This window comes from Capra hircus, chromosome 11 (assembly GCF_001704415.2).
Source record: "Capra hircus breed San Clemente chromosome 11, ASM170441v1, whole genome shotgun sequence".
Lineage (NCBI taxonomy): Eukaryota > Metazoa > Chordata > Mammalia > Artiodactyla > Bovidae > Capra > Capra hircus.
Genome location: NC_030818.1, coordinates 10,172,137 through 10,192,531, shown reverse-complemented (window position 1 = coordinate 10,192,531; position 20,395 = coordinate 10,172,137). Strand labels below are relative to the sequence as shown.

The 20,395-nt window shown below is 45.1% G+C and overlaps 1 protein-coding gene across 1 annotated transcript in view; it reads right to left on the bottom strand.

Moving 5' to 3' along the window:
- The window catches only part of SLC4A5 (solute carrier family 4 member 5), a 93,480-nt gene extending 73,605 nt beyond the window's left edge, over window positions 1-19,875 (bottom strand). Inside the window, exons 1-2 of the mRNA XM_018054707.1 lie at window positions 19,797-19,875; window positions 10,006-10,176 (exon numbers count right to left, since the gene is read on the bottom strand). Of these exons, the coding sequence (XP_017910196.1) occupies window positions 10,006-10,176; window positions 19,797-19,875 (250 nt within the window). The remainder of the gene's footprint in view (window positions 1-10,005; window positions 10,177-19,796) is intronic.

Sequence of the window (20,395 nt, the reverse complement as noted above, 5' to 3'; positions counted from 1 at the left end):
TCCCTAAATCTTCAATCCCCCTCCCCCTTCAAGGCCAAATTAGAAGGCAGATAAGTGGAGCTGGTATGAGAGGATGAGACAGGACAAAGAGCAGGACCCCTGAGCCAGCTCTGTCTGAGGCATTACCTGCTGCCCGGAAGAGCTGAGCGCTGGGGTCTCCGGCTGTGGACACTGCCTCTGGCCCCAGCCTGTTTCTGCTGCTGCCACCCTGGCTGCTGCCGCTTGCTCCTCTTCCCCACCAGCAGGGCTCAACAAACTCACTTTTGTTTCCAGTTAAGCACCAGGGGAGGTAGGGGAGAGGAGAAGAGGGAGAGGGAAAGAGAGGGAAAGGGAGAGAGAGAGGGAGGGACAGAGAGAGAGAGAAAAGGAATATGAGAAAGACTGGGGAAGTGGGGAGAGCGTTATGTGAGAAGATGCAGTAAACGGGAGAGGAAAAACTACCGAGAGTGCGTTAAAGATACTCCAAGTATAAGAGAAGTGTGTGTGTGTGTGTGTGTGTGTGTGTGTGCGCGCACGCGCGCGTGTGAGAGAGAGAAAGAGCAAGTGAGCAGTGAGCAAGAGAGGAAAGACTCAGGTTCTCAGATGCACTGGGGAGAGAAGGTCTCGGTGGTGGCCGAGGCAGAGCCTCTCGCAGGCAGCCAGGTCTCCGCAGCAGCAGGGGGGTGGCACCTGCCGGCGCTGAGAGGCCTGGCAGGACTGCCCTTTTGCCCCCTCCCCCATGAGCCCTTCCCACCAAGCCTGGGGGCCCTAGGGGAGCCCAGGCACCTCTCCTCAGGCCCCTTTATAAAGGCAGAGGTAGGATTTTCCTTGAGACTCCCTGGAGCTTCCTTAGGGCCTTGGCTGCAGGTGAGCTGGCTGGAGCAGGTTCTGGCCCAGCCTTTCTCAGTCATCCAGCCCCAGGGTGGAGGTGGGGTGGTATGAGGAGAGGTGCTATGGGGTCTCAAGTTTCACAGCAACTGCCCTTGGTCAATAATGTCCCCTGAAGCTGGTTTCTTCCCTTCCCCAACTTCACAACCCAAGTCCTGATCCTTTCCATCTAAGTCTGCTTCTAAGACAAAATGCCAAATATCACTTGGTGGGTGTTTTCTGAGAGCCCATGGACAGGGGAGCTGGTCACTTCAGGGTAAGTGGTGAACGCCCCTGGGGAATTATTTTGCTCTGCTGAGAAACTCCTAATCTCCTGGGTTCAGTTCAACAAGTACTTACTGAGTACTTAGAATGTGCCAAGGTTGATTAGAGGTCATGAGTGGCTGCTGCTCCAAGAAGCTCTGAACCCTGAATTTGCCAAGTCTCAGAGCTGGGAGAAAGCTGAGCGATGGTTGAATCCAAACACTTAACGGATGAGAAATCTGAGAACTGGTTTATAGCGCAGAAGGCCCAACTGGGCCCCCAGTTATGGGAGCCTAGGGGAGAGCAGTTTGCTGACACCCTCAGCCCGCACTGCAACCCCCAAAGCCCCTGCCTCTGCCACCGGCTCCCTTACCACATCTTCAGGCCTGAGACTCAAAGTCAAGTGTGCCCACTTTAAACCCGAGAACATAGCAGCAGAGGCTCAGGGCTGTGTGATTAGGTCGGACCCCCCAAGAAAATGCCACCACCAAGGAGTTCTGGCTTTGGCGGGCTCCTTAGCCTGGAGAATCCCATGGACGGAGGAGCCTGGTAAGCTACAGTCCATGGGGTCACTAAGAGTCGGACATGACTGAGTGACTTCACTTTCAATTTTCACTTTCCACTTTCAGCATTGGAGAAGGAAATGGCAACCCACTCCAGTGTTCTTGCCTGGAGGATCCCAGGGACGGGGGAGCCTGGTGGGCTGCCGTCTATGGGGTCGCACAGAGTCGGACACAACTGACGCGACTTAGCAGCAGCAGCGGTAGCGGCAGCGGTGAAGAGATGGGCCCCTAAAGGGTCTCGGCTGCTGTTTGTACTGCACTGTGGCTGGCACCAGCCCATCTCCTTCTGAACACCACTAGGCAGACCCTGCACGCCACACTGAGTCAGGGGCTGTGTCTGATCTCGAAACCCCAGAGGAACACCCACAGAGAGATCACCAAGGACGCCAGAGGATTCTCTTTATTCCTGTGGTGCTTTAAGAGCTCAGACCTGGGTTCAACTCCTGACTCTGATAACTACTGGCAGTGGGATCTTGGCAAAGCATTAAGCAGTCTGAGTCTTAGTTTCTCCATCTATAAAGTGAGAATAGTCACTCCTGCTTTACCGGATTATGGTGACCATCAAATGAGATGATGTATGTGATATGAGTGGCACAGTGCTTGGCATATGCCAGTCACCCAGTAAACATTGCTATGATTGATGTTGCCAACAGGCCTGACATTTTCCTCCCTCATAACAGCTCTTTTAAACATTCCAAGAGCTCAATCCTTCTCAGCTTCTGAACACTACTACTCCCATGCTACCCCTCCCCATCTCCCTTCCCTCAGGTCCTCAGAAACCCAGTGATGTGCTGGGTTCATGCCTCAGGGTTTCACTGCCTCTCCAATGCACTCCAGGTCCCATACGCAAGTTCATCCACAAATGAGAGAGGCTGCAGATGAGAGGCCCTCTGGTCACGAGCTCACAGCAACAGTTACACAGTGATGGCCCAAGTGGACTAAACTAGCAGTTTCTGGAAGAAATCCAACCTTGGCAGGACCAAGCTTGAGGAAACACACAAAAAGAAGCAAACAGAATCGTGCTTTTACTGGTGGCAGGGAGGGGGCATCTGTCTAGTCATTAGCTGAGCAAAGCACAAAATCACATGGATTGCAGCTGGACTGCAGCCTGCAGGTATTCAACTCCTAGAAGACCCAGGAGGTGTTTAAGACCTCAGTGTGAGGGCCTGGGGTCCTCAGCTCAGAGTCTCTTCAGAAGCACCCTCTCCCAGGCTCCACATGAGTCACTGGACACCCAGCTTGGTGAGGTCAAGGTCTGTCTTGCTTACGTTGGTTACTGGCCCCAGAAAAGGGTTCGCAGCATGGGCATTCAATAACATTTGCTAGGTGAATGAATTTCACTGCTTAACACTCACGAGTATATCAGCAAGGACCAGCTTCAGCGGAAAGAAGCTGGGAACAAGGAAATGGAGCTAGTTATGGTTTTTCCAGTAGTCATGTATGGATGTGAGATTTGGACCATAAAGAAGTCTGAGCACCGAAGAACTGATGCTTTCGAACTGTGGTGTTGGGGAAGACTCTTGAGAGTCCCTTGGACTGCAAGGAGATCCAACCAATCAATCTGAAAGGAAATTAACCCTAAATATTCACTGGACGGACTGATGCTAAAGCTGAAGCTCCAATACTTTGGCGAAGAGCTGACTCATTAGAAAAGACCCTGATGCTGGGAAAAATTGAAGGCAGGAGGAGAAGGGGATGACAGAAGAAGAGATGGTTGGACGGCATCACCGACTCAATGAACATGAATTTGAGCAAGCTCTGGGAGTTGGTGATGGACAGGGAAGCCTGGTGTGCTATAGTCCTTGGGGTCACAAAGAGTTGGACATGACAGAGCAACTGAACAACAGCAACAAAGGGGATCAAGAACAATTCAAGGACCCCAAGTTCTGAGGAGTGGGGGAGACAGAAACAGAGGCTCCAAAGTCATGCCTGCATCCATCTGAGGTGGTCTTCAAGAGAAGACAGGAAGGCCCCAAGTCCTCGTTTCATGGACAGTAGGGATTTTTTTTCTTTTTCTCCTAGAAAGCAGTCCATAAACTCAAAATGTGCTCTCTGGGAAGGCAGAGAAGAGAATCTGCGAACCTGTAGTGTTTATGGGAATCGTCCTGTCCGTAGCTTCGGGTCATCTGCTGGCCCACACACTCCCTCACCCAAGGGATGACGCTCTGGTGGCTGCGTTTGTGGAGTACTCGAACTGCGCCTCTTGGCCACGGTTAACTGAACCAGGAACAGTTAACTGGACACCTGACTGTAGCCTGGGAATTTTGAATTTGGTTTCCGAGATAGCTGGGTGTTTCCTAATGGAAGGAGCATATAAACTGAAAGCTGAAGGCACGGAGAGGCAGTAAAGGCTATACACATCGAAAAAGGAAGCAGACTTATAGAAGAAGCAGGGGGAAGGCCATGAGTCCCAAAGAGGGGACTGAGAGGGTATTCATCCTCCTGCTGAGCCTGGTTGGTTGTTCTTTTGGGACTGTGAGAAACTCCTTTACTCATGCAGTATGAAATTTTACTCTCCCTCACTCCCTCCCTGCTCAAGACAGCTCAAGTAGGTTTCTGATTGTTGGTTAGTCGCTAAGTTGCATCTGACTCTTTCAAGACCCCATAGACTGTAACCTGCCAGGCTCCTTTGTCAATGGGATTTCCCAGGGAAGAACTGGAGTGCGTTGCATTTCCTTCTCCAGGAGGTTCTGATACTTGAGATCAAATTACTTTTTAAAAAAAAATTTTTTATTTTTACTTTATTTTGCTTTACAATACTGTATTGGTTTTGCCATACATTGACATGAATCCACCATGGGTGTACATGAGTTCCCAAACATGAACCCCCCTCCCACCTCCCACCTCATATCGTCTCTCTGGATCATCCCCGTGCACCAGCCCCAAGCATCCTGTATCCTGCATCAAACCTAGACTGGCGATTCGTCTCTTACATGATAGTATACATGTTTCAATGCCATTCTCCCAAATCATCCCACCCTCTCCCTCTCCCTCAGAGTCCAAAAGTCTGCTCTACACATCTGTGTCTCTTTTGCTGTCTCGCATACAGGGTCATCATTACCATCTTTCTAAATTCCGTATCATGAGTCTCCCTCATACGAAATTCTAGGGCATGGAGATTTTCTTCTGTATTCCTTCTCAAAAACGGCAAGTTTAGAGTTATAAAAGGATGTTAAGTCTAGCTAAAGGGCTAAACTTAGATGAGACAGATTTTGTGTTTAGTTAATACTTTGTGTGTGTGTGTGTGTGCTCAATCACTCAGTTGTATCCAACTCTGTGTGTCTTCAGCTGTGCAAAAGTGGGTGGTGAGCTAAGGTGGGGCTGAGGGAAACTGATGTGACCAAAAAGTGAGTGAGGGGAGTGAGTGTACTGAGAGGGAAGGGAGAAGCTGGGCTGGAGGTGGCTGAAGAGAATCAGATGTGATGGGACTGGTGAGGCACAGTGAGGGAGGTGGGAGTTGCTAAAAATATGGTAGAGAAAAGCAGCCAGTAGGAAATTTCAAGTGACAAGGGGATTTTTAAGAAAGGGAATATTTAGTGAATGAAGTGAAGGTCACACAGTTGTGTCCAACTCTTTGTGACCCCATGGACATACAGTCCAGGGAATTCTCCAGGCCAGAGTACTGGAGTGGGTAGCCTTTCCCTTCTCCAGGGGATCTTTCCAACCCAGGGATCAAACCTAGGTTTTCCACATTGCAGGCAGATTCTTTACCAGCTGAGCCACAAGGGAAGCCCAAATATTTAGTATCTCTCTTTAAAAACTGTGTATCTCTGCAAGGTGAAAGGCTCCATGGTTCAGAACCTCAAGAAAGCCTGCTCCTCACTTACATGTGGTATGTGACCAATTTGGGGGAGACCAAATGAGGACTGAACACCATTCCTGAGCTGTAGCTTGCCTGGAGGTGAGAACAGATAACAGGTACAAGAAGTGAGACACAGTGAGACTGTGAGCCCAGCACACAGGTCTTGTAGCAGGAGTGCTACTGGGGCTGGACACCTCTGGAAATTCACAGAAGTTTAGGCAGAGGCGAGGACACTAACTCTCAAGGAATAAGGTAAATCCAAGTACCATATGTGTTATAATAACTTTATATATATAATTTTTTTTTTTTTTTTTTTTTGCTGCACGGGCCAGGGGAGACTCTCTAGCTACAGTGTGCGGGTTCCTCATTGCGATGGCTTCTCCGGTTGTGGAGCACAGGCTTCAGGGCGCTTGGGCTTCGGAAGCTGTGGCATGTGAGCACAGTAGTTGTAGCTCTCAGGCTCTGGAGCACAGGCTTAATAGTTGTGGCACAGGGGTTTAGTTGCTCCATGCGTGCGAATCTTCCCGGATCAGGGATCGAACCCGTGTCACCCACATTTGCAGGCGGATTCTTTACCACTGAGCCACCAGGAAAGCCCTGATCACTTTGTATTTATCAGAACTTTAATGGGTTCCCTTGCAAACTTGAACTTTCAACCTTAATTTCCCCTTAAGGTGTAAAGTTCACTAACTCAGGATTCTCTTCCAATAGGGGTTTGTGTTTGTTTGAATGTTGTATATGTTGATAATTCCAGGAAATAAAAGCAATCCAATTGTCTTTGTTCCTATGTTGGAAACAAAGCCTGTCTCAGGAGTCCCTTAGTGCAGGAGATGCTTTAGAGATAAATTTGTTCTCTGTCCCAACCCTCACACCTTCCTTATCAGAAATGGGAAAGACCATATGAAATCTATTTTTGGTCCAAAAGTCTTAAAGTCACATGAGTCTCAAACACCTGGTGAGAAAACAGCTGTTTTCTCCCCTACTGCTCGTCTTGGTGGTTTTGATCTTTCAGTGACTCTAGAGTTGTTCAGAGCTCGGCAAGTAGCAGAAAACGTTAATACTTTTTCACACCCCTCCCACCGGAAGGATCTCATTAGCTTCTCAGTACCAGTGAGAACAGCCAAATTAGAGGTCTACTCATAAAGGAAAAAAGATCTGGGCTCCTTGCTCTGAAACTGGGTTAACACAAACCAATTGAAGTAATGTATGTCAAGTGCCTGTAATGTACCATGCACCGTGTGAAGGACTTTGTGTCTGTTTTTATTCCATCTAGGAGCTCACAGCTCAACGTGACCAACATCCTGATTTTCTTTGAACTGACCGCCTTTAGCACTGACAGTTCCATGTCCCTTGTCCTGGGAAAGCCCTCTATCCCAGGCAAACTGCAACAGTTTGTCACCCTACAACAATCTTCCACTCTACAGATGAAGGCACTGAGGCCTTCACACATCAGAGCCTACACACCAGGCTGGGCTTGGCCCATCTCCTTTCTCTTAGATCTTGGCTCCAGTTCTTAGCACCAGCCAAGAAAAGCCAAAGAGCAGTCATATTTCTACAGCTGCTCTTCACCCCCTTTCTCCTAATAGCTTCTCCAGAGGCTCTCAGAGCCAGAGAATGCATTCTTTCAAGGGAAGGAAGCATGGCTTTTACTGATTCTCAACACAGCTTGATGGTTCTATTCCCTGTATATGTTCTGCTAGAGTCAAAACTGGAGGAAGGGGTGGCCAAAATGATATTCATATTGGAGGAAGGGGTGGAGGTGGGACAAATAACCCTATGCTATGGCATATTATATTCTGGGGTATGTACTATCTACCTATCCCTTTCATCATAAGGTAGTTTGGCTGCTTGAAAAAATATAATTCTTAGCCCATGTCCAACTGGTCATGACTGACTGGTGATGACTTACAAAGGGCAGAAGCGTAGTGGAAGAGACACACAAGGGTTTTGGAGTCTACTGATGTTTTCAACTGTTAGCCTCACTGATTCCTGCTGTGCCACACTACATCTCTTTGAAACTTGATTTCCCAATCTGAAGATGAGGATAATAATATCTCCTTTTTATTAATGTGACACATTCAGTAAACAAAATTGTAATGAAATGCCATTTCATGGTATACATCTCTTTCACACACATCACCTTGCTGGATTCCTGTTGTTGTTTGTGAGGCAGGAACTGAAGGAGTCACCTGTCAATCCTTCAACTACACAGCCTGCTTTACTCTCAGGCCTAGCTATGTCTAGCCACCGTGCCTGGCCCACCCCCGACCCCATTCTGCACAATTCCTCTCTTCTGTAAAGCTAGGTCCTCTTGGACTTTGTGGCCAGCTGAAATGTCCGAATGGATTCACAGAATAGACGAGGCACTCAGAGAGGAAAAACATATCTGGTCAGTTGCCCTGCAGCAAAGCAAAGTGGCAGATTCAGGTGGTCACCTAGATGAAGCTGTGCAATGATTTGGGCACTGGTTTGTTTTCCTTTCCCCAGGTCACTGTCACTGACCCGGGGATCCCATAGAGTAGGGTTTATATTTGCATCACACACACAATGCCCCCTCTGATTTGGAACAAGTGAAGGACAGAGGGGTGGACCTCTACCACCCCTAACAGAATGGCTGGAATAAGTTCAGCTGCCATGGGTGAAAACTCACTGTGATTGCTGACTTGGCTTGCAGGCTTTTTGGCTCCCTCAAATCAAGAATATCTGTAACTGGGGCCTGGAAAGTATTCTTAGAGGTAGGTGGGTTCTATCAGAATTGTTAAAGTTAATGTTTCCATTTTGGAGATAATCTTTAAAAGATTTATTTTATTAGCTATAAGGATAAAACTTATAATTCAAAATTATAAGATATACTATGGGAAAAAGCCTTAATGAATTAATACATTATTTCTCAAACTGGGATTTTATGGTCCCTTGGGGCTCTACAAATATACAAATGCACTTTCATGAATCTACAATAAGTTATTTTCCCTTTAAAAGAAGTTCTTACTTTACCCAAGCTTGAAAGACGTGGCCTGAAGTTCCCTGTCTTCCTGTGCCTTCCCACTGTCTCCCCTGTTCCACAGCCATGCCACGTGCCGCGCGTGAGGAGGGCAGGCTGTAAAGGGATGGACTGAATGTGCAAATGTACCAAAGGATTCTCCTTTCTCTCCCCTTTGGTTTCCAGTTAAAACCAGTGTCACCTTAACTCAACCAGAAACCACCCAAACAACACAAAATCCACCATTCATGACCACTTCTGTGAAGTACCGCGTCGCATCAATAAATATCATTTGCAGAGAGTACCAGCTCTAACCCACTTTCCTCTTTCCTGACTGAGGAAGGACCCAGCAGACTCCACTTGTAAAGGGTGACTGCATCCCTGAATGTGGTGGGGTGACAGGGGAATGCTCCAGAGAGTAAGTGGGGGGCATCCAGACCCAACCTGGGGAGCAGGCCTCCCTGTCAGGCTTGCCCTCCTTTGGGTCGCAGATATGCCAACCCCCAAATAGGTAAGTGTGCCCACGCCTGTGTATGCACGTCTGTGTGTACGTGTGTGTCAGAGCTCATTTCTTACACTAGACACTGCCAAAGGACTCCCCATTAATCCCTCTCCCACATAGGCACAGGAGAAGTCATAGGCCTTGGCAGACTTGGTGCCAATAACCGCAGTTGTTCAGGGCAGTGCTGGGATGGGGGTGACTCAGATGGTCTTTGCCAGTGTGTATGTCACCATCTGCTACAGGAATGTTAAGAGGCTGCTACTGCCTGACATTCCTTTGAAGGTTCAGATGGTAAGACAGCTCATTTTGCTTTGTTCAAGACCATGGAAATGTATAGCAGAAACCAATTAGATGCTATTTATTTCACAGATTTGGGATGTGCTGCAGGTGAAGTCATATCCCTAGAAACAGGGAAGACGCTAAGGGATAAAATGTCACAGCAGCTGTGCTCTAGTCTTTTCGCTCCTCTCAAGACTGATATTTTTCTTTCCACAGGAAAGAACAAAAGACTGCTTTTTAACAAGCCCAGAACTGATTCCTGCAGCAGCAGAGGCATGCTTCAGGGGCTCTGCTGACCTGGGAGAAGGCCTCCAGGACTCTGGAAACTGTGATGCAGAGCGCCCAGACAATTCCAGACCATTCCTTCAAGCTCAGGTGAAGAGAGAGGGTGGAGATAATGCAACAAAGAATTCGATTTGCTGAGCACAACACCTCACACCAGTCACGTTTGTTGTTGGTTCTTAGGGCGGCTGGAAATTTGCCCTTGGGAATTTAGAAACAGGAAATAATTCTGAGAATTAAACCATGAAATCAAGGTGGAATGTGGCAGAGCAGAGGTCTCAAAGTTACCAGAGATGACAGGGGCTCAGCCTGCCTGAAGGGATTCTCTGAGCAGGGGCTGGTCTCCTGTGGCAGCAGAGCAGAGGCGCCTAAGAGGCCTGAGCCACAAGGGGCATTCCTCACATTCTCCTGAGATTCCCCCCCCTCCCCTGCCCTGCCCTGTCTGGACCCCCCAGCAGATGGCTCCCAGAATGTTCCCCAAACTCACGCGTCTTGCTGACACGGTCCACACCGCTGCCCGCACTGGCCAGCCCCTGCTGAGGCTTGTCTGGCCGCAAGCCCCAGCGGGCCTTTTGCAGGCCTGGAAGATGTCCCTTCTGGTCTCTTTTCCTGTGAGGGTAACTGGGAACGGAAAGCCCGATGTGAATGGAACGGCAGTCTGTGGGCACAGAATAAAAGAGAGGGTAGGCAAAGTGACTGAAAGCTGGCATTTCTTCTTAATATCCTCCAGTTACAGAGAGCTGAGGCCACCGGAAAAGATCAGAAGACATGGGATTCCTGGACGGGGCCACTGGGCTTGACAGAATTGCAATTCTGAACCAACTCAGCAGTTGCTGAAAGGGGGACCTTTGGGACTATAGATAGAATTCTTTCAGAATGAACAGAATTCCCATCTCCCCATTCTTGCTAGTCCAGAGCAGCAATAACTACATATGATTTGTGACACATGGGCCAGGAGAGAGGCCTTTAGAAGGTCATGTATTTAGTCCAAAATGCCAAGTCTCAGCTTTGATTGTTAATAGGAAAATCATATGCATTTCCATCAAGGCCATGTTTACTAACAACCAAGGACCATGTGAACTACTACTTATCAGAGAAGCGAGTTATTAAGGATTTCTCAAAAATGATTTTGTAAGCTAGAATTTTCAAGAGCTAGCAAGGACCCTAATTCAGAATTCCTCTAAGAAGCCACTACTAAATCTGTGCTCAAAGAGGCAACTGGAATCCCCTCAGCAGTCCTGAAAGACCTTCTACTATTGGTTTCTCATCTATATTATCTTGAGTTGGTCAACAATTTTTTAAATTATTAATAGCTTTTTAGTGCAATTTAAAAATTTTAGTTGTTGGGTTCCCTGGTGGCTCAGAGTGTAAAGCATCTGCCTTCAATGTGGGAGACCCAGGTTCAATCCCTGGGTCGGGAAGATCCCCTGGAGAAGGAAATGGCAATCCACTCCAGTATTCTTACCTGGAGAATCCTATGGATGGAGGAGCCTGGTAGGCTACAGTCCATGCAGTCGCAAAGAGTCGGACATGACTGAGTGACTTCACTTTCACTTTCATTTAGTACAATTTTAGATTTACAGAATAATTGAGCAGACAGTACATTAAGTTCCATGTACTTAAGTTCAACAATAGTGCCACCTCCACAATTTTCCCTATTATTATTTTTAAATTTGGATATGGTTGACATATAATATTATATTAATTTAAGGCATATAATATAATGATTTGATATATGTGTATCTGCAAAATGACAACCTCAACAATAAGCTCAGTCAACATCCATCACCACACAAAGATATGAAGTTTTTCCTTGTGATGAAAACTTTCAAAATGTAGCCTCTTAGCAACTTTCAAGCATATAATATGGTATTATTAACTATAGCCACCATACTGTACATTACATTCAGGTATCTTATAAATAAAAGTTTGTGCCTTTTGATCGCCTTCACCCAATTCGCCACCTTCCACCCCCGGCCTCTGGTAACCCCCAACCTGTTCTCTGTCTCTATGTCTTTGGATTTTTAGATTCCATATGTAAGTGAAATCATAGCGTACTTGTCTCTCTGACTCATTTCACATAGCATAATACTTTCCAGGTCCATTCATGTTGCAAATGATAACATTTCTTCCTTTCTTAATAGCTGAATAATATTCATGTGTATATCACATTTTCTTTAAACATTCAGTTGCTGATGGACACAAGCTATTTGGGAGAAGCCACCTCGCACCTGAGGGCAGGGGTGGTGGGCCTGAGGAGCCACCCTGCGCCCGAGGCCAGGGGCGGTGGCCGGGAGGAGCAACCCGAGGAGCGGTGGCTGCCCGGGCGCAGGAGGGCCTAGAGGAGCTATCCCATGTTGAAGGTCAGGAAAGGCGGAGGTAAGGAGATACCCCTCATCCAAGGTAAGGAGCAGCGGCTGTGCTTTGCTGGAGCAGCCGTGAAGAGATACTCCACGCCCAAGGTAAGAGAAACCCAGGTAAGATGGCAGGTGTTTCAAGAAAGCATCAGAGGGCAGACACACTGAAACCATAATCACAGAAAACTAGTCAATCTAATCACACTAGGACCACAGCTTTGTCTAACTCAATGAAACCAAGCCATGCCCGCGGGGTAACTCAAGACAGGCGGGTCATGGTGGAGAGGTCTGACAGAATGTGGTCCACTGGAGAAGGGAATGGCAAACCACTTCAGTATTCTTGCCTTGAGAACCCCATGAACAGAATGAAAAGGCAAAATGATAGGATACTGAAAGAGGAACTCCCCAGGTCAGTAGGAGCCCAATATGCTACTGGAGATCAGTAGAGAAATAACTCCAGGAAGAATGAAGGGATGGAGCCAAAGCAAAAACAATACCCAGCTGTGGATGTGACTGGTGATAGAAGCAATCCACTGCGGTAATGAGCAATATCGCATAGGAACCTGGAATGTCAGGTCCATGAATCAAGGCAAACTGGAAGTTGTCAAACAAGAGATGGCAAGAGTGAATGTCGACATTATAGGAATCAGTGAACTAAAATGGACTGGAATGGGTGAGTTTAACTCAGATGACCATTATATCTACTACTGTGGGCAGGAATCCCGTAGAAGAAATGGAGTAGCCATCATGGTCAACAAAAGAGTCCGAAATGCAGTACTTGGATGCAATCTCAAAAACAACAGAATGATCTCTGTTTGTCTCCAAGGCAAACCATTCAATATCACAGTTATCCAAATCTATGCCCCAACCAGTAACGCTGAAGAAGCTGAAGTTGAATGGTTCTATGAAGACCTACAAGACCTTTTAGAACTAACACCCAAAAAAGATGTCCTTTTCATTATAGGGGACTGGAATGCAAAAGTAGGAAGTCAAGAAACTCCTGGAGTAACAGGCAAATTTGGCCTTGGAATGCAGAATGAAGCAGGGCAAAGACTAATAGAGTTTTGCCAAGAAAATGCACTGGTCATAGCAAACACCCTCTTCCAACAACACAAGAGAAGACTCTACACATGGACATCACCAGATGGTCAACACCGAAATTAGATTGATTATATTCTTTGCAGCCAAAGATGGAGAAGCTCTATACAGCCAACAAAAACAAGACCAGGAGCTGACTGTGGCTCAGATCATGAACTCCTTATTACCAAATTAAGACTCAAATTGAAGAAAGTAGGGAAAACCGCTAGACCATTCAAGTATGACCTCAATCAAATCCCTTATGATTATACAGTGGACGTGAGAAATAGATTTAAGGGCCTAGATCTGAAAGATAGATTGCCTGATGAACTATGCATGGAGGTTCATGACATTGTACAGGAGACAGGGATCAAGACCATCCCCATGGAAAGGAAATGCAAAAAAGCAAAATGGCTGTCTGGGGAGGCCTTACAAATAGCTGTGAAAAGAAGAGAGGCGAAAAGCAAAGGAGAAAAAGAAAGATATGAGCATCTGAATGCAGAGTTCCAAAGAATAGCAAGAAGAGATAAGAAAGCCTTCTTCAGTGATCAATGCAAAGAAATAGAGGAAAACAACAGAATGGAAAAGACTCGAGATCTCTTTAAGAAAATTAGAGATACCAAGGGAATATTTCATGCAAAGATGGACTCGATAAAAGACAGAAATGGTATGGCCCTAACAGAAGCAGAAGATATTAAGAAGAGATGGCAAGAATACACAGAAGAACTGTAAAAAATAGATCTTCACAATCCAGATAATCATGATGGTGTGATCACTCATCTAGAGCCAGACATCCTGGAATGTGAAGTCAAGTGGGCCTTAGAAAGCATCACTACGAACAAAGCAAGTGGAGGTGATGGAATTCCAGTTGAGCTATTTCAAATCCTGAAAGATGATGCTGTGGAAGTGCTGCACTCAATATGCCAGCAAATTTGGAAAACTCAGCAGTGGCCACAGGACTGGAAAAGGTCCGTTTTCATTCCAATCCCAAAGAAAGGCAAGGCCAAAGAATGCTCAAACTACCACACAATTGCACTCATCTCACATGCTAGTAAAGTAATGCTCAAAATTCTCCAAGCCAGGCTTCAGCAATATGTGAATCGTGAACTCCCTGATGTTCAAGCTGGTTTTAGAAAAGGCAGAGGAACCAGAGATCAAATTGCCAACATCCACTGGATCATCAAAAAAGCAAGAGAGTTCCAGAAAAACATCGATTTCTGTTTTATTGACTATGCCAAAGCCTTTGACTGTGTGGATCACAATAAAGTGTGGAAAATTCTGAAAGAGATGGGAATACCAGACCACCTGACCTGCCTCCTCAGAAATCTGTATGCAGGTCAGGAAGCAACAATTAGAATTGGGCATGGAACAACAGACTGGTTCCAAATAGGAAAAGGAGTACGTCAAGGCTGTATATTGTCACCGTGCTTATTTAACTTATATGCAGAGTACATCATGAGAAACGCTGGGCTGGAAGAAACACAAGCTGGAATCAAGATTGCTGGGAGAAATATCAATAACCTCAGATATTCAGATGACACCAATCTTATGGTAGAAAGTGAAGAGGAACTGAAAAGCCTGTTGATGAAACTGAAAGAGGAGTGAAAAAGTTGACTTAAACTCAACATTCAGAAAACGAAGATCATGGCATCTGGTCCCGTCACTTCATGGGAAATAGATGGGGAAACAGTGGAAACAGTGTCAGACTTTATTTCTGGGGGCTCCAAAATCACTGCAGATGGTGATTGCAGCCATGAAATTAAAAGACACTTACTCCTTGGAAGAAAAGTTATGACAACCTAGATAGTATATTCAAAGCAGAGACATTACTTTGCCAACTAAGGTCAGTCTAGTCAAGGCTATGGTTTTTCCTGTGGTCATGTATGGATGTGAGTTGGACTGTGAAGAAGGCTGAGCGCCGAAGAATTGATGCTTCTGAACTGTGGTGTTGGAGAAGACTCTTGAGAGTCCCTTGGACTGCAAGGAGATCAGCCCTGGGATTTCTTTGGAAGGAATGATGCTAAAGCTGAAAGTCCAGTACTTTGGCCACCTCATGCGAAGAGTTGACTCATTGGAAAAGACTCTGATGCTGGGAGGGATTGGGGGCGGAGGAGAAGGGGATGACATAGGATGAGATGGCTGGATGGCATCACGGACTCGATGGACGTGAGTCTGAGTGAACTCTGGGAGATGGTGATGGACGGGGAGCCCTGGCGTGCTGCGATTCATGGGGTCGCAAAGAGTCGGACACGACTGAGTGACTCTACTGAACTGACTATTATAAATAATGCTCCAATGAACATGAGAGTACAGATACATTTTCAAGATAATGACTTCATTTCCTTTGACTGTATATCCAGAAGTAGAATTGCTGGATCATACAGTATTTCTGTTACTAATTTTTTGAGGAGTCTCCATACTGTTCTCCACAGTGTCTGCACCAATTTGCATTCCTACCAATGATGCAAAATGGTTTCCTTTTCTCCATATCCTTGCCAGCATTTGTTATCCCTTGTCTTAGATGATAGCCATCCTAACAGTTGGGAGGTGATATCTCTTTGTGGTTTTAGTTTGCATTTCCCTGATGATTAATGATGTTGAGCATGTTTTCATGTACCTGTTGACCATTTGTATGTTTTCTTTGGAATGAATTCTATTCATTTCTTCTTCCCATTTAAAAAAAGTATTTATTTAGTTAGTTATTTTTGGCTGCACACAGGCTTTCTCTATTTGCAGTGAGCAGGGGCTACTCTTCTTTGCAGTGTGCAGGCTTCTCATTGCAGTGGTTTCTCTTGTTGTGTAGTACAGGCTCAATAGTTGTGGCACACAGGCTTAGCTGCTCCACGGCATGTGGGATCTTCCCGGACCAGGGACTAAACCAGTATCCCCTGCATTGCAAGGCAGTCTCATAACCACTGGACCACCAGGGAAGTCCTTCTTCCCATTTTTAAAAAATGGTGTAGTCTTTTTTTTTTTTTTGTAATTGAGTTTCATAAGATCTTTATATATATTAACTTAACCCTTTATCAGATATATGATTTGCAAATATTTTCTATTACATAGGTTGACTTTTTGTTTTATTGACAGTTTCCTTTGCTATGTAGAAGCTTTTTAGCTAGATGTAGTTTAACTCATCTTTTATCCTGCTGCTTTTGCTTTTAATATCAAATTTAAAAAATCATCACTGAAACTGACATCAAGGAGTTCACCCCTTATGTTCTCTTATAAGAATTTTATGGTATCGTGTTTTACTTTCAAGTCTTCAAGCCATTTTGAGTTGACTTTCCTGTATGTTTTAAGATAGGGGTCCTGTTCCATTCTTTTACGTGTAGCTGTTTAGTTTTCCCAACATCATTTATTGAAGAGACTATCTTTCCCCATCATACATTTTGTCTTCTTTGTTGTAAATTAATTGACTATACATGTGGGCTTATTTCCAGGCTCTCTACTGATCTTTATTGATCCATATGTCTGGTTTTATGCCAATATCATGTTGAACACTAAAGCTTTGTAACATAGTTTGAAATCAGGAAGTGTGATCTTCAAGCTTTGTTCTTCTTGCTCAAGATTGTGTTGGTTATTCAAGGTCCTTTATAGTTTCATATGAATTTGTGGATTTTTAAAAAATGTATCTGTGGGGAAAAGTGTCACTGAAATTTTGCTTGGGATTCCACTGAATCTGTAGATTGCTTTGGGTACTATGGACATTTTAGAAATATTCATTCTTCCAACCCATGAGCATGGAATATCTTTCCATGTATTTGTGTTGTCTTAAATGTCTTCCATCAGTGTTTTACAGTTTTCAGTGTACAAATCTTTAATTTCGTTGGTTAAATTCATTTCTAGGTTTTGACACAATTGTAAATGTAACTATTTTCTTAATTTCTCTTTCTGACAGTTCATTATTAGTATAGAGAAATGCAACTGATTTTTTGTATATTGATTTTGTATGCTGAAATCTTAATTTTTTTTAGTTCTAACAGTTTGGTAGAATTTGGGGGGGGGGTTTCTATTTATAATATCATGCCATCTACAAATACAGACAGTTTTACTTCTCCCTTTCAAATTTAAAATTTCTTCTTCTTATCGTTTCTCTCTTGTCTAATTGCTCTGGCTAGGACTTCCAGTACTATTTTGAATAAAAGTGGCAAGAGTGAGCATCTTTGTCTTATTCTTGATCCTACAGGAAAAGTTTCAGCTTTGCTTCCCTGGTGGCTCAGATGGTAAAGCGTCTGCCTGCAATGTGGGAGACCTGGTTTTAATCCCTGGGTGAGGAATATCCTCTGGAGAAGGAAATGGCAACCCACTCCAGTACCCTTGCCTTGAAAATCCCATGGATGGAGGAGCCTGGTATGCTACAGTCCATGGGGTCGCAAAGAGCTGGACATGACTGAGTGGCTTCAATTTCCTTTCCTTTCCTATGGTGTTAGCTATGCGCTTGTCATACATGGCCTTTATTATATTGAGATACATTCCCTCTATACCCAGTTTGTTGAGTGATTTTTTTAAAATCATGAATGGATGTTACATTTTGTCAAATGCTCTTCCTGCATCTATTGAGATGACCATATAATTTTTATTCTTCATTTCATTAATGTGGCATATCACATTGATTAATTTGTGATAAAAATTTTCCCTAGGGCTGATCGGCAACTGACTATTGATCAGCAGCTGATCATTATGACTATTTTTGAGGCCCAAGAAAGAAAGGAAGGAGGAAAGAAAGTGAAGTCACTCAGTTGTGTCCAACTCTTTGTGACCCCATGCACTGTAGCCTTCCAGGCTCCTCCATCCACAGGATTCTCCAGGCAAGCGTGCTGGAGTGGGTTGTCATTTCCTTCTCCAGGGCATCTTCCCAACCCAGGCATCGAACCCGGGTCTCCCGCATTGCAGGCAGACGCCTTACACTCTGAGCCACCAGGGAAATCCAACAACTAAAATTTGAAAGACTGTGGCAGACTGAGAAATTAGACTTTGTGTTCTTACATCAAGCTCTACATTAACTTTGTTTTTTTTTTCTGTTGTTGCTGTTTGTAGCTTTTTTCTGGAGAAGAGGCTACCTCTTGATTCAATTTCCTGAAACTGACATACCAGATGCTTGGGCATCATGGACTGCACATGTCACAGTGAAATCACATGAAGCTGACCTTGAAGAAGCATGTCTAAACCTTTTAGAGACATGTTGGGTGTCCACTCTGCTAAGCAGATTTGTGTGTGCCTGCTCTGGCTGGTGCAGTCCTAGGCACTGGAGAATAAAGTTACCCGGATGTTAGTGTCCAGATCTCTTTAGAATTCCAGCTCACCCCACCACATCCTTGCTTGCTCTTCTGGATCCTCAGTCTTCCTTGGGTTAATGGGGTTAATGAGAAATGTGAGGTAGACATTTTTATGCAGTGCAGCCTCACTTCCTAGTGAACCAGTATCAGAATGACATGCTTTTCCTTCCTTCTGTCCCCCACCCTAAGCCTGAGCAAAGCTAGAATTTGAGGTAAGCCACGGACACCAATATTTAGAGGTAAGCAGTTCTACCCTAGGTGGCGCTGATGATAAAGGACCCACCTGCCAGTGCAGGAGACAAAGAGACACAGGTTTGATCCCTGGGTTGGAAAGATCCCCTAGAGAAGGAAATGGCAACCCACTCCAGTATTCTTGCCTGGAGTATCCCATGGAGAGAGGATACTGGTGGGCTATAGTCCAGAGGGTCGCACAGAGTCGGACACAACTGAAGTGACTTGGTAGGCAGGCAGGCAGTTCTACTCTAAAGGTTTAGCATTCTTGATTCTTTCAATGATGAGATTGTATTCTCCGCCCTAAGGCCAGGAATGGAGATGGGAAGCAGCAGATGTATCAGAAAGGCCTTTACCCAGTGTTAGCTGCCCTGGGTGCTCCCTGGCTTGTTCTTCCCTCGCTGTATGACCATGCGCCCTGGGACTCAGTGTTCTCACCGATACTGCAGGAATAAAAATTCTTTCTCTACTAACTAGGCATGGTTTTTGAGAAGGCAGAATAGAATGGTGAATGGGAACATGATTATGAAAACCGTGCAAAGAGCATCCTTTTTAAAAAAAATCGGGGAGATGGTTGTCAGAGACATATTTTGCTTTTGCCCTGGATCTAACTTGTCTTATTTTTTTCTACTATAATCATCAGAGTGTGGCTGTTCAACTGGTGAACTGTAGGGACTCACTAACCCACTCCAAATCTTCTTTCTTTGCTCGTACGACCTGTTCTCTCCCTGTGAACATTTTGTAGTTTGGCTCAGGAGACTGCCAGCTTCTCACCCCATTCTTCTCCATCAGCAGCCCCAGAGTGGTGTTACACGTTCTTCAGCTCAGGGAGCATCAAGCTGGTTAGTAAGATTGCTACCTCCTTCCAAAAAGGTTGGGGTAGTGCCTCTTTATAAACTCTGTGGCTGCTTTTCTGTAGAATGTAGGATACTTAGGGTCTCTGGGTAAGAAATTCTGGAGCAACAAAAATATCACCACTCAATACCCTCTTTTACTGGTTTTAACTGAGCTGCTATTTTTAAAATCTATAAAATGTTTATTTTTGGCATTTAGTATGGTTTGTAGAGCTTGTAAAATTGAGTTTGATTTTATATTGGGGAAGCTATGCCATAATCCTAGCAAAATCCAAGTTACCGGTCTCCAGTCTGACCACGTGGTCCCTTTAAGATATGGCTAAAGCTAGTCCCACCAGATCTAGGGTAGATACTGTGGGTGGGTCAGGGGAAAGGGACAAGCTCTGAAGTTTCCCCCAACTGAAAGGGCTGTTATAAAGCTATCCAAGGAAAGTCTAGACCCTCTGAGAATTTGCATCAATTTCTCACTATGACCTTGCTTACCTTCCTGGTCCTGACATCGCCTCCTGTAGTTAGTGGGGTCCAGCTTCCCTACCCCAGCCTCTTCCTCCTCCACCTTCATATCTATAAAGTAAAAGATGAACACAACCTCAAAATGTACACAACATAAAAAGGTAGAGTTTCAAGGAGAAATGGTCAAATTCATACTCACAGCGGAAGACCTTAGTGCAGATGAAAAAAATTATGACAAAAGAACATATAAACAAATTGAGGAACCTCAAATACTGTATGGTGGGGAAAGGGAAAGTGAAAGTCACTCAGTTGTGTCTGACTGTTTGTGACCCCATGGACTATATAGTCCATGGAATTCTCCAGGTCAAAATACTGGAGTGGGTAGCCTTTCCCTTTTCTAGGGGATCTTCCCAACCCAGGAATCAAACCAGGGTCTCCTGCATTGCAGGCAGATTCTTTACCAACTGAACTATCAGGGAAGCCATGTGCTGGGGAATATTCCATCTGTACTTGAAAAAAGGGGTGTGCTTTTTCAAGTACACATGGAATATTTACAAAGAGCACACAAAGAGAACACAGAAACTAGGTCTTGGGAAAGCTTTAGTAAATTTTAAAGAATCTGTATCATA